Raw genomic sequence first — 14,079 nt, 5'->3', positions numbered from 1 at the left:
TTAGTTCACTAGTCTATCTGAAGAACAGGAAACAGCTATTGCTCCTAATCTTTTGACCTGTTGGTAGAGTAAGAGGGCTGAGAAGGACCCCATACGACAGGAAGTGAGGTGAGAGCTGTCCATTCCTAGTTTGAGTTTTCCATTCTCATTATGTAGTAGCCTCTAAGAGGTTCTAAATTTCAGAGAAAGGAATTTATAACAAAGGAACAGGATGACCACATATATACAAAGAAGAGATTCTGGACACAGTGTGGTAGTGTATGCCTGTAATTCCAGCATTCAGGAGGCTGAGACAAGAGGATTCAAGTCCAACTTGTTGTATACAAAAAGATCCTGTTTCAAAAACTAAAAGGACAAGGAGGGGATGGGGAAGGGCAAGAAGGAAAGGGAAGAGGAGGGAAGGGGGATGAAGGAAATGGAGAGGGAGAAAGAAGGGAAGGAAATGAAGGAGATGGAGGGGAAGGAGAAAGTGGGTGATGGAGGAGCAGGGGAGATGATTCTGGAACATTTTATAAATTCAAAACCAGAGTATCCATACATACATATATGTGTATATATAATTTTAATTTGGCTGTCTTTTTAATCTTTTTTTTTTTTTTTTTTTTTTTTTTTTTTACAAAATTTTCAATCAACCCAGGTTGGCCCACATTTTTTTTTCCGCCCATTACCTCTTTATTTTTTTTTTTTTTTGAGACAGAGTCTCATACAACCCAGGCTGGCCAACTGATTATGTAGCCCATGCTGACCTTTAATTTGTGATCCTCCTGCTTCTGCCTCCTGAGTCCTGGCATTACAACTGTGTGCCACCATACCTACATGGCTCTCCTTTAATGCCAAAATCTCCATGCCCTGAAATCAGAGCTACACTGACAAACCAGCCGATTCCTTATTGGCTAAATAGTTCCAAACTAAAGAAATCAAGACCTGTAAGCTAATTACTGCAGTCTCTCTTTGTTCCATCCAATCAAGAATTGCTTTATTTTATGCTTCTACTACTTTTCTCTAATCCCACTCAAAGTATTTCCAATTTATTTGTGGGTGAAACACCCCTCTAAGCACTAAGCCCATGCAGGTAATCACAGTAATGCTAGAGGAGGCTTGCCACTGGGATAGGTTTTAAGCCATCCTTTTTCATTGCTAGATCTAGAGAGTGCCTGCAATACAAAGGACATAAGGTAATTCTGATTTAAGTTTTACAGACTAAAAAATGCAGTGTCGGTTTTCCTTCCTCCCTCTACACTGCACCTCCTTACTCTTTCTCTGGCTAAACTGTTCTCTAACCTTCAGTCTCTCAGCTGAGGCAGTCAATGAGGCAGTCAAGTCAGAAAAACCTCTCGGAAGCCCCACAATCCCATGTGACAGTAATTAACATTGAGCGGCCTCTGCTAATGTGCCAGGAGAGAATAAGAAGCTGCTCACTGGGCCTTCACCCATAATAGGCAGAGGAGGGCTTTAGACACCGAGAAATAGTTTGTTGAAAGTAATGCAATAGGAATGGAACACATTTTTTAAAATGCCATTTTCAGAGCACGTCCTGGGTAAGGGAAGAAATCAGGTCCTTTGCAACTTCTTAGCCCTGTTTCATCAAGATTGAGCTCTGGAGGACCCACACAAGTTGAATGACTTGTCCAAGGTCACACAGAGAGTTAGTGAGAGTACGAAAATTAGAATTCATAGTCTTTGTGTTTCTAGTTCACTGCCTGGTGCACTGAAATGAAAAAATATATACTCTATATAACAAAGCCCTAGAGTCTTTCTTTTTTGACTTACAGAAGTTCAGCAAATTATAACCGGCTCAGGATTTTGAAAGAATCAGTTGGAAACATCCAATTGAACTGAAGCACACAGTCCACAGCTATAGCTCTGGTCACCAGAGTGAAATGTTCTCTATAATCCTGAACTCGGGCTAGCATTAACTAAAGTAAAGAGTGGCTAGAAATACAAACATGGACCTAAAAGGCTAGTCATTACTACTCACCCCGCTCATTCAAAAATACTCAAAAACATTATTTGATGAGTTACTACACACTAGGCGCTATAGGAGAGAGAGGGGAGATAATAGAGAGGAAGACAGACATAGGTGTAGCTCCAGAATGCAGAGGGGCAGCCTCAGCTATTACCAAATCATCAAATAAGCATCTCTGCCCAAATGTCATCAGGATCCTCTAGAATGTGTCTCTTATCTTTTTACTTATGGGCAATTCTTCCTATTCAAGCCTACAAACAGAAAAGGAGGGCCTGGGAAGCAGCTCTGTGGTGGAACAGCTGCCTAGCATGTTCAAAGCCCTGGGTTAGAGGCAGCATGGGTAGGAAGGAACAAAGCACATTGATCCTAACTTCTACAACCAGCTATTTGATGTTTTTTTTGTGTGGTTTCTAAAGAAGCATTAATGCATATTTTGTCTCTACAGGAATTCATGGATGTTTTCCCTAAATATCTAAAATACCTTTAACACCCCACCCCACCACACTTTTTTTTTAGGCTAGATCCCATGTATCCTAGTTGGTCTCAAACCAGCTATGTAGCCAAGGGTGACCTTGAACTTCAGATCCTACTACCTCTACCTCCAGAATGCTGGGATTACAGGAATGTGCCACAACATCCAGTTTAGTTGTTACTGGGGAATCAAATCCAGGGCTTTGTGCATGCTGGGTAAGCCCACTACCAACTGCACTGCATCTCCAGACCTAAACCTCCCTTCTTCATGTAACACATTATCCCATTTCTCATTCTAGTCCCTCCTCAACAGGACTTTCCTCAGATTGTTTTCCTTCACAACTCTTAAGGTCCTGGAAGGCGGCTAGGAAATAACATGGGCACATATGCTCAGGCACTCAAAAACCACATCACTTACTTTTCACCTTTCTTTTGTCCAGGACTCTCAGCTCAATGTGGAAGCTGTCTTACTTGGACATATCTTAACATTTATGAATAACGTTCCAGGTCTGGGAGTTATAAACAATTTTCAGATTTTTGTAATTTGGGTTTCTTGAAGCAAATTGGTAAGGTAACATAGATCATCACAGTTAATTGATTTTTTTCTGGTCCTTATTTTTAATATTTGGGAGGATTACCATTGATATAAAGAAAGCTGGAGAGAGAGAGAGAGAGAGAGAGAGAGAGAAGAGAGAGAGAGAGAGAGAGAGATATTTCACTGGGTAAAGGTGCCTCCCATCAAACTTAATAACCTAAGTTCAACCTCTGGGACCCATGTGGTGGGAGGTGAAAGCTGACTCTGAAGTTGTCCTCCGACCTCCACATGTGCATCATGACATGTGCAGGCCTTATACACATATACAAATGCACACAAAATACATACATAAAATGTAAAAAGAAAAAGAGAAATGGGGAGGGAGATAAGGAAGGAGGGAGAAAGAAAGAAAAGAAAGAGAGAGAGAGAAAGAAAAGGAAGGAAGGAAGGAAGGAAGGAAGGAAGGAAGGAAGGAAGAGGTTGAGAGATGGTTCAGTGGTTAAAAACACTGGTTGTTCTTGCAGAGGATCTGGGTTCGATTCCCAGTACCCACATGGTGGCTAACAACCATCTGTAACTGCAGTTCCAAGGGATCCAGTGCCCTCTTCTGAACTCTGTAGGCGTTGCATGACACAGGTGCACATACACGATCAGGCAATACACTCGTACACATAAAATAAAAATAATAAATAAAATATTAAAAAAGAAAGAAGGAAGAAAGAAAAGGAAGGGAGGAAGGAAGAAAGGAGGGAGGGAGGGAGGGAAGGAGGAGAGGAGAAAGAGAGAGAGGAGGAAGAAATATGGCTAGACCCCCAAAATTTCTTGCTTCTAATATTCTATTTTGTATGTAGGAAAACCTAAATCCTTCATTCCTCTAAAGTTTCAATCCTAGAGAGCTTTGTCCAGGTGACTATAAAGAGGCATTCAGAGAACAATGTCAGCAGTCACTAGGGCACTGTCCACTGCTAACATAAAATGTAAGTTCTGTACCACATAAACCTGTAAACAGAAGCTAGTTCTAGGTCAAGGAGCCCTACGGGTTCTTGTCTGAAGCAGGAGAGGGTAGCTAAGGCTTCTTACTCCTCATCCTGAAGAGTCTCCTCCTCCTCTCGGATCTGTAACTGGTTCTTCACTGGAGCCAGGTTCTCTGTCTTGGCATTGTAGTTCCGAAAGCAGACATTGAGCTTCTCATCAAATTCATTCACAAGGTCCTCCATGGACTTGAAGCTGATTATTTCAGAAGAAAAATTCTCAAGCTCAGAGAGAGAGGGGTCCTCCAGGTGGTGGGGAGATGAGCCATAGAGACACTGGGGCTTCTCCTCTGGATCCTCAGAGCAGCAGGGCCTCAGATCCTCAAATTCTTCATCCAGGCTCACCAGTGGGGCCTCCATCCTGACACCACAGTACAATGACAGCAACTGTCAAGATCCGTTTCCCTGGAAGAAAGCCACAGGGCAATGTGGGTTTAGACTGGGCTTTTGTGCCAGTTCGGCTAGAAAACACAGCACATCTTCCCTTACACTATACCCCTTGGAAAACAAAGAGTCCTCTCCTATGCAAAACCTAGATTAAAAGATTATATATGAAAGTAAAAGGGGAACTTCTTGGGAAGAGGTAGGGAACCAATGGAAGGGGGTTGGGAACAAGCAAGCATAAAGGGGTATGAATACGGCCAGAGTACATTCTATAAATGTGTGAAAAGATCACAATGAAACCCATCATTTTGTACAACTAATATATGCTAATAAAAAACAAGAAACAGATTCTGGGGCTGGGGGGACAATTCAGTGGGTAAAGCAAGAGTACCTGAGTTCAGATCCCCAACACCTATATAAAAGATGGACATGGTAGTATGGACCTGTAACTCCATCACTAGGGGCTAGTGACAGGAGGATCCCTGGTGCTCACTGGCCAATAGTCTAATTGAAATGGTAAGCTCCATGTTCAATGAGAGACCCTGCCTCACAAAATGAGGTAGAGGCCCTTGAGTAATTTCACGGATGTAGCCTGCTATCAGTCTTGACAGTATATTTCTGATCTGTACTATTGTTTTGCTTAAAGTTTCCTCGATATTTTGGGAAAAAAATTAAGGTGAAGCAATTGAAGACATCCAATACCAACCTTGGGCCTCCACATGTACCCATATGGGTGAGTGCACCTACATTCATACACATGCACACATACATACACCAGATACATACAGAACAATCACATGCACACACACACACACACACACACACACACACACATTCGCTCACACACCACCAACAACAAACAGATTCCACTTTATTGGCACATCTCTTGCTTCTGCACTTTCTCATGACAATGCACTTAAGGACTTCAAATATCATTCTGTATTTCAGTAAAATGAATAACTAATCAGAGTGAACTTTGGAGCTGCCCCGAACCACACTGATGAAGTATGCAGCACCCAGGCCAGGATGCCCAAGTTTGTGTCCTTCTGTCCCTACCAGCTGTGACCTGAAGCAAGTTACTTAACTATTCTGGGCTTCCTTTTATTCTCTTCAAGCCAGCAAAAATAAACAGGACCTACTTCAAAGGTTTGTTAGAAGATTAAAGGAGAGAACAGAGGTAAGTGCTCAAAATAGTGCCTGGCAGATAATACATGTCATTATTATTTAACATTGTCTCTTATTGTTATTACTTTATTACCCAAAGGTCTACATCCCTAACTATGTGCTCCAAAACCCAGGGGTTTTTAATTTTGCTTTGTTTTTCTGCTGTAGTGGGAATTGAATCTAGAGCCTTGCATGTATGGGGCAAGTGCTTTACCACTGAGCTCCATCCTAGACTCTCTTTTTACTTTTTATTTTGAGAATGATCTCCCTAAGTCCAGACTGGGTTTGAACTCACCCTTTAGCTCAAGCAAACCTTGAACTTGGTGTCCTTCTACCTTAGGCTCTTGAGTAGCTGGGATTATACACTTGGCACCAGGCCATGTTTAGAAGGCTTTCTTTTTTTCATAACTTTGTAGCAAGATCTGACATGTCCTAAACATTTTTTTAACAGTGAACCCCAACCAACATGAATATAAAGCTTCTTATGGTCTTAATTTATTCCACTGAGGGTGTTCTGAAGGGACTGAGAGGGCAACTTAGTGGCAGAGAACAAGGCCAGAATATGCAAGGCTCTGGATTCCATCTCTAGCACCAGAAAATTAGCCCCAAGGGTAAGGAAAAGGCATTCTGAACCAAGATGATATTCCTCTCATTAATAAATCCTAGAGATGAATAGAACACTAAAAGAGACTTTCCAGCCCAGTACAGTGGTATTTGTGCCTGTAGTCCCAGCTACTCCAGAGGTTAAAGTGGGATACCTTAAACCCAGGAGCTTGGGGCCAGCCTGAGCAACAAAGAGAGACCCCCATCTCAAAAATAAGCTTGGGAGAAAGAGAGAGAGAGAGAGAGAGAGAGAGAGAGAGAGAGAGAGAGAAACTGCATCTCTGTGCTCCACATCCAACTTGGGTACATTACCCTGGCTGTACATTCAGGCCCCCTTCCATATCCCAACAGCTTTGCAACTCCTGCCTCTCAACCAACCCTCTCCATACACTGCCTTCAGCTGTGATTTATCCTTCTGTTCCTACATCCAGAGCCCACCCCAGCTTTGATCTAAATTCCTTGAAGGTACAGACGTCCTTTGGATATGCTCCATGGCTCTAGCTCACTGACTGCCCTAAGGCCAGACAATCAATGAATGTGTGCACATTGAGAAATGATCTTCCGCCCCACATACAGTTTCCAATAGCATCACCATCTGTTCTACACTACTCCACTAGCTTGACTTCCTTCCTAGTAACTCAGAAAGGTAGCTTTTCTCCCCTGATCTGTATGGTCATAAATCATTTAGATGCTTAAATTGGAACTACATCCTAAGAGAACCAGACATCAAAAGTCACAGGGTTTGTCCTGTGAGTGCTCAATCCCCATCTCTGCCTATAAAACTAAACTCTAAGCAAGGCAGAGGGCATGTTAGGTGAGGACTGGTAGGGCCATTCTTACTGGGATTTTGCTGAGATTAAGTCAGTTACCATGGCATCAAAATATTCTGAGCATTTATAGTTTTTAAAAGCAACATGATAGGATGATGATAAAAGCACTTGCCAGCCAGAAATGGTGGAGACATGCACTTCAGCACTTAGGAGGCAGAAGAAAGAGGATTACCTCTAAGTTCAAGGCCAGCCTGGTCTATGTAGAGTTCCAGGCCAGTGAGGGTTATATGATAAGACTACATTCCCCAAAACAAAACATGGGACCAACAAAAACAAACAAACAATAATAAAAAATAACACTACCATATCCTGGACAAAAAATATAGGCTCAAGAAAAGACAGAGCAGGGCTGGAGGTGTAGCTCAGTGGAAGAGGCCCTGTTTCCATCTCCAGCACAGAAAAAGCAGCAGAAGCCAAGAGTTCTCAGTGCAATAGCTGGCTGAAATGGATTGTGGGATCTGATTTCCTCATTTGTTACAATGAAAGTGTTGGTACAAGGCTAACACCTTTAGAAGATCATTTTAGTAACCTTATAATTTTAATTATAGCAATCAATTCAGTAATATATTTACTTCATTTAATATATCCAAAGTATGACCATATCAATACAGAATTCATAGGAAAAATGGAGATAATTTATATTTTATACTAAGTCCTCTGAAATCCTGCATGTATTTTAAACTTCACTCTGTCTTAGGAAGAGCCTCGTCACCGATACTCAATAGCCATATGTGTATGACATACCACCACACTGCCCAACACAGCCCTAAAGCAATGCTTAACTAATTGCCAGTCAGAAGTTCTTCATCTAGGGTTTATGAGCCCCTAAAAGCTATTTGACTGTACCTATATTTCAATGAAATTGGTTTCCTTTTTAATCCTCAGTATCTTGTTTCATGAATTTAAAAACATTCACAATCGGAGCTGGAGAGATGGCTCAGCGGTTAAGAGTACTGACTGCCCTTGCAGAGGACCCAGATTCAATACCTAGCACCCATATGGTGGCTAACAACCATCCGTAATTCCAGTTCCAGGGGCTCTGACACCCTTTTCTGACCTCCATGAGCATTGCACAACATGGGTGCACTTACACACACGCAAGCAATACACTCATATACATAAAATCAAAATAATAAATAAAATATTTAAAAAACATTCATGATGAGGCACACTTATAATACTAGCATTCAGGAGATAGAGGCAAAGAGGATCAGGTCAAGGCCACCCTCAACACAACTTAGGCTATCTGAAACTTTGTCTCAAAAAACAAAACAAAAAATAAAATAAAATAAATTATCCAGAGAAGGATCTCATAGGTTTCCCCCCAAACTACCAAGGGGGTTCATAGCCTGTATTCATATGCATGCATACACTTGTGCTCTCACACTCGCACTCCAGCTCTCACGCTTGAGCTCTCCAAGGACCAAAAAGGTATGTTCAGAAAACACTACTGGGCCTAATAGTGCAGGCCTGTAATCCCAGCTACTCAGGAGGCTGAGGCAGAATGACTGAAAGTTCTGGCCTGGGTTAGTGAGATGACTCAGTAGGCAAAGACACTTGCTGCTGAATCTGACCACCTGAGTTCCATCCCTGGAACCCACATAGTGGAAGGAGAGAACGAATTCCCACAAGTTATCCTCTGACATCCACATGTGTACTTCAAACACATGCACACACATATACAATAAATCAATTAAGTTTTCATTTTTTTTAAATATGCAGGACTAGAGAGATGGCTTGACAGAGTGCTACTGCTCTGTCAGAGGACTGGAGTTAGAATCACAACACCCACATCAGGCTGCTGATAAATGCCTGTAGCTCCGGCTTCAAGGGATCTAATGCCTCCCTTATGACCTCCATAGACACCTGCACATATATGCACATATACACACATGCACACACAAAATAAACCCTTTAAAAGGAAATTAAGAAAGAAAGGAAGGAAGAAGGAAAGAAAGAAGAGAGAAAGAAAGGAAGGAAGGAAGGAAGGAAGAAAGAGAAAGAAAGAAAGAAAGAAAGAAAGAAAGAAAGAAAGAAAGAAAGAAAGAAAGAAAGAAAGAAAGAAAGAAAGAAAGAAAGAAAGAAAGAAAAAGTTCCTTCCTGCCTGGGCTATACAAGTTCAGTATCAGCCTAGCCAACTCAGTGGGACTATCTTAAAAAAAACAAAAACAGGGGCTGGAGATTTTGCTCAGCAGTTAATAGTACTGGCTGCTCTTTCAGAGGACCCAGGTTCAAATCCCAGCACCCACGTAGCAACTAACAACCATCTATAACTCCGGTTTCAGGGGAATCTGATGTTCTCTTCTGACCTCTGCAGGCATTGCATGACACAGGTGCACTTACATACATGCAGACAACACACTCATACACATAAAATAAAAATAATAACATATTTTTTAAAACCCCCAAACAGGCTGGGTGTGGTGATGCACGCATTTAATCCCAGCACTCAGGAGGGAGGCAGAGGCAGGCAGATATCTGTGAGTTCAAGGCCAGCCTGGTCTACATAGTGAGTTCCAGGCCAGCTGAGGTTACAGAGAAGCCTTGTCTCAAAAAGACCAAAAAACAGTAACAACAATAAAAAAAACCCAACAACAACAAAAAACAAACAAACAAATAAAACAGGGCCAGCAAGATGACTCAGTAGGTAAGGGAGCTTGCTATTAACCCTGGACACTTAAGTTTGATTCCCTGGACCCACATGATGGAAGGAGAGAAGTAACTCCTGAAAATTACCCTTTGACCTCCACAGGAAAGCTATGGCATGCATGCCCACATCCCAAATAAATAAATAAGTAAATTTAAAATTAATTTTAAAAAGCAGAGAAAATGGGGGTTAGAGATGTTATTCAGTTGGTTAAGTGCTTGGCCAGCATACACAATGCCAAGTTCATCCTCAATACTGCATAAACTAAACATGATGGCACGTGTCTGTATCCTAGCACTCTAGATATAGAGGCAGGAGGATCAAGGTCCTCCTCAAATATGTTTGAGGCCAGCCTGGGAGGCATAAAATCATGTCAAAAAAGAAAGAAAGGGGCTGGAGAGATGACTCAGTGGTTAAGAATGGGTACTGCTCTTACAGAGAACCTGAGTTCCGTTCTCAACATTCATGTTGAGCAGCTCTCAGTCACCTGTAACCCCAGCTCCAGGGGATTCAACACCTCTGGCCTCTTCCTCTGGTATCTGCTAGTACCTGCACTCATGTGCGTAGACCCCCCCATACAGTCACACATATATACATAATTAAAAATAAAACAATTTCCTAATGAAGAAAGGCAAAAAATAGAATGAAAGAGACACAGAGAGAGGTATGTTTGAGGTCTAGAGGACAGAGGGAGATTGTCCAATGAGAAAACAAGGGAGAAAGTGTAGAAATCCTAACAAAGAGTCAGGTGTCTGAGATCTCGAAAGACTGGAGAGCAGCCCAGAGGAGCCGCTTTGGACAATGAATCTGAGCCCAGAGGAACTCAAGGTGCCAAGAAAGATGCAGAAAATCCCAAGAAGGATAAAGACATTATGTATACCAATAAATTAAAAGAAGTCACTGGGACAGTGAAGATATTTATAAAGACATTTAAGAAGGAAAAAATTAAAGCTATTTTAGTGATACAGTCTAGTAAAATGTTCACCATCAGCGTAAAACTGAATTCTGTAAATAATGATGTATGTGTTAATGATGTATGCGTTTAAGGGGCGAAAGCAGTTTTCCTAGATCATGATGGAAGTTACCAGGAATCTCAAAGTAATAACACTTTAAAAGTTTGGGTGGACAGGCAAAGGTGTTGCACAATAAAACCTTGAAGTTAAAACAAAACAAAACAAACAAACAAAAACAAACAAAAATAGAAAGAGCACTGGCTGTTTTTGCAGAGGTCCTGGGTTCGATTTCCAGCACCCATATGGCGACTAACAACCATCTGTAACTCCAGTTCCAGGGGATGTGACACCCTCTTCTGACATCTTAGGGCATTGCATGATACGGGTGCACTTACATACATGCAGGCAATACATTTATACACAAAAAATAAAAATAGTAAATATTTTTTAAAAGAAATGAGAGACAGAGACAGAGAGACAGAGATATTGAGATCTCAGGGCACAACAAAAAAGTAGGGAAGGTTTTGCAGCCTGGAATTTGTGATAATTGAGAGTGTACTCTGACAGCTAAGAGCCCAGATTTCAAGCTCCTATCCTGGTCTTAGGACTCCAGTTATGAGAATTCAGGCAAATTATTTGCCTCCTTGTGCCCCAATTTCCTCATCTACAAAATGATATTTGTGCTTACACTGGCTGCTCTTGTAGAGGACCAAGATTCAGTTCCCAGCATCCACAGGTAGTTAAGAACCATCCATAACTCCAGTGTCTGGGGATCAGATGCTCTCTTCTGGCCTCCATGGGTATTGCACACATGGTGCACTACATACATGCAGGCAAAACACTCAAAATAAAAATAATAAAGTTTAAATAATTCTTACATTGAGTTACTTTACTTTCCTAAGAAAATCAGGACAACTTACTCACATGAAAGCATGAGTAAGCATGTTTCAGACAAAAGAAAAATTACCCCTACCAAGATGGTCTGTGTATGGTGCATCAAAATGCTTATCAAATGAGAGGAAAATGCTGAAGGAATTTGAGCATCTTTTTCACAAAGGCTTTTTTCAGTCAAAGTTTCCTGGATCATTGGTCCCATTGTGGAGAGAAGCTAATTGTAGCAGAGGTGCTGGTTCAAGATGGCACAGTTAACACTATTTGCCACCAACAAAAGCCAATCAACTAGAATCTAGGACGAAGACAGTTTTGAGCTATGTGTGGTGATGCACACCTGTAATCCCACAACCCTCCAAAAGTGGTGGCAGGAGAATCGAGAGTTCAAGGTCATCCTTGATTACACAGCAAGTTCCAGGCCAGCTTGGGCTACATGAAACCCTGTCTCAAACAAGCAAGCAAACAAATAAACAGTCTGAGTTTTGAATGTCGGCAATAGGGAGATCATACAGAAAGTGCCTATATTTGACCCAGACAAGCTTGAGAAAAAAAAGAGATTGATCTACAAGATTAAAAAAGAAGAAACGGGCATGCCAGATGGCTCAGCAGGTAAAAGTGCTTGTTGTGCAAGCCCAACCTGAGTTCCATCCCCAGAACCCACACTACAAAGAGGAAACTGACTCCAGTGAGTTGTCTTCTGACTGTCACACACATGCTGTGTCATGTATATGCCCACACTCACATGCAAACATCATATACACACACAATAATAATAAATAAAATCCTTTAAAGAAGATTACAGAAGAAACAAAATCAAGGTCTAGAATCCAGAAACACGGTTAGTTGAAGCAATTCATACTATAGCCTGATTGATTTTCATCAGCCCACTACCCAGGAGCCAAGAAGCACCACATGAATGATCACAGATGATGTAAAACTAAGAACACAAACTGGGAATCTGTATTAACTCAGTACCCACACTGAACAGAGCATTTGTACCTTAGGTTGTGGCAGAGGAAATGAGTCAAGCATTCTGACTGGCACTACTATAGCCTCAAGGAGGGGGTCTCTGGGTTGGTGTTGACACATTCTTGCCATGGAGTCCCCTACCTTCCTCCTTTAGCTGGGCTGCCTTCATTTCCCTATAAAATGTCTGAAACAATCCTCCATTCTTCCATCCTGGCAGGATTGCCAGATCCTCAGTCATAGCTTCTCTCTAGGTCTTCCTCCCTTAAAAACTGGTGTTAAGTTGGTCTAGAGGTGCAACTCAGTGACAGAGCACCTTCTTAACATGTGTGAGACTTGGGTTTCTGTCTTCAACTCCTTCCCCCAAAAGTTACTACTGATACAAATAGCCATCTTCTTTGGACTTCCAAAGTAAGAATATGAAAAATAGCAGAAAGAAGAAATTATGGGAGAGTATCATAGAGCACAGTACAATATAGTTTGATTATATCATGTGTATTCCATTTATTCTGACTCCCAATAGATGGTGTAATTTGGAAAAGAAATGCATGCATGGAGTGCAATAGAGACACAGTAAACACTCTGCAGCCTAATGGTGCAGAAGTGGCAGCTTGGGGCTGCAGTACAAACACCAGGCCCTGCTTAGCTGAGCTGAGTGAATGGTGGATGGCAGAGATTTCACCATGCCTCCCCAGCTGGGCATCTCTGCACAGCCATACAAGCCCCATTCCATCTCCCTGTTCTTCCATCACTTGTACCATAGACCAAAAGATTCTGTGCTCCCCCTACCTAAAATGGCTTAGCCACTTTCAGATTCCCATTGCTCCTCTGCAAAACCCAGTCAGTGTAAGCTGTCCATTTTGCCAGGAGTAAATACTTAGTGCACATGGATCAGCAACCCTTTCACAGAGCTACCATACCCTTCCCGGTTCCTGCTGCTGTTCCATTCACCTCCATCTCAGATCCCCTCTCCCCCTTCTGTTAGGGTAAAGAAAGGCTCCTGAGGATTGCACAATGGCTGGTGCTCGGAGGAAGCCAAGCTCATTCCACGCAGGCCTACACACACTCCACTGTCCCTTTGCCAAATAAGACCTGCACGCTGGAAAGGAAGCAAGAGTGTGTCGGGAGGCAGGGTGCAAAGGGAAAGGCGATGGGGCAGAAGAGAGAGAGGGTTGTGTAACACCCACTCAGCTGAGCCCCGGGTTTGCAGAGTCCTGGGCTCGGACGACGACAACGCGTCCTCACACACACCACTCCTTTCCACCACACTCGCCCTTTCTCCAACCAGCTCTGTCGCAAAACAATCGCTCCCCCAGCAACTGCAGCCTCGGCCAACGGTTCTGACACTGCAGGAATGCACGGTCTGGGGAAAGGCTCCACACCCTGCCCAGGGGCACAAGACGATGGCAGAGTCAGGCTCTTAGGGACAAAGATGATTCTGAGATGCTTAAGATAACCGGACTAGATAACGGTCCTGGAATTAGGTTCCGGTCCACACTGCTCACAGCAGGATCCCGCAGGGCTCCCTGGCTGCCTGGAATACACACACACACACACACACACACACACACACACACACACACACACACACCCGCCACCGCCCCCCCGCGCGCGCGACTCTCCACGCGGACTATCGAC

The 14,079-nt window shown here is 42.6% G+C and overlaps 1 protein-coding gene across 1 annotated transcript in view; it reads right to left on the bottom strand.

The window, feature by feature from the left end:
- The window catches only part of Fez1 (fasciculation and elongation protein zeta 1), a 69,929-nt gene that overhangs the window by 55,293 nt on the left and 557 nt on the right, over positions 1-14,079 (bottom strand). Inside the window, exon 2 of the mRNA XM_008834943.2 lies at positions 4,053-4,408. Within this exon, the coding sequence (XP_008833165.1) occupies positions 4,053-4,363 (311 nt within the window). The 5' untranslated portion in view covers positions 4,364-4,408. The remainder of the gene's footprint in view (positions 1-4,052; positions 4,409-14,079) is intronic.

This window comes from Nannospalax galili, unplaced genomic scaffold, assembly GCF_000622305.1.
Source record: "Nannospalax galili isolate Female #2095 unplaced genomic scaffold, S.galili_v1.0 scaffold690, whole genome shotgun sequence".
Taxonomy (NCBI): domain Eukaryota; kingdom Metazoa; phylum Chordata; class Mammalia; order Rodentia; family Spalacidae; genus Nannospalax; species Nannospalax galili.
The sequence above is the reverse complement of the archived record's forward strand: the minus strand, read 5'-3'. Positions and strand labels throughout refer to the sequence as shown.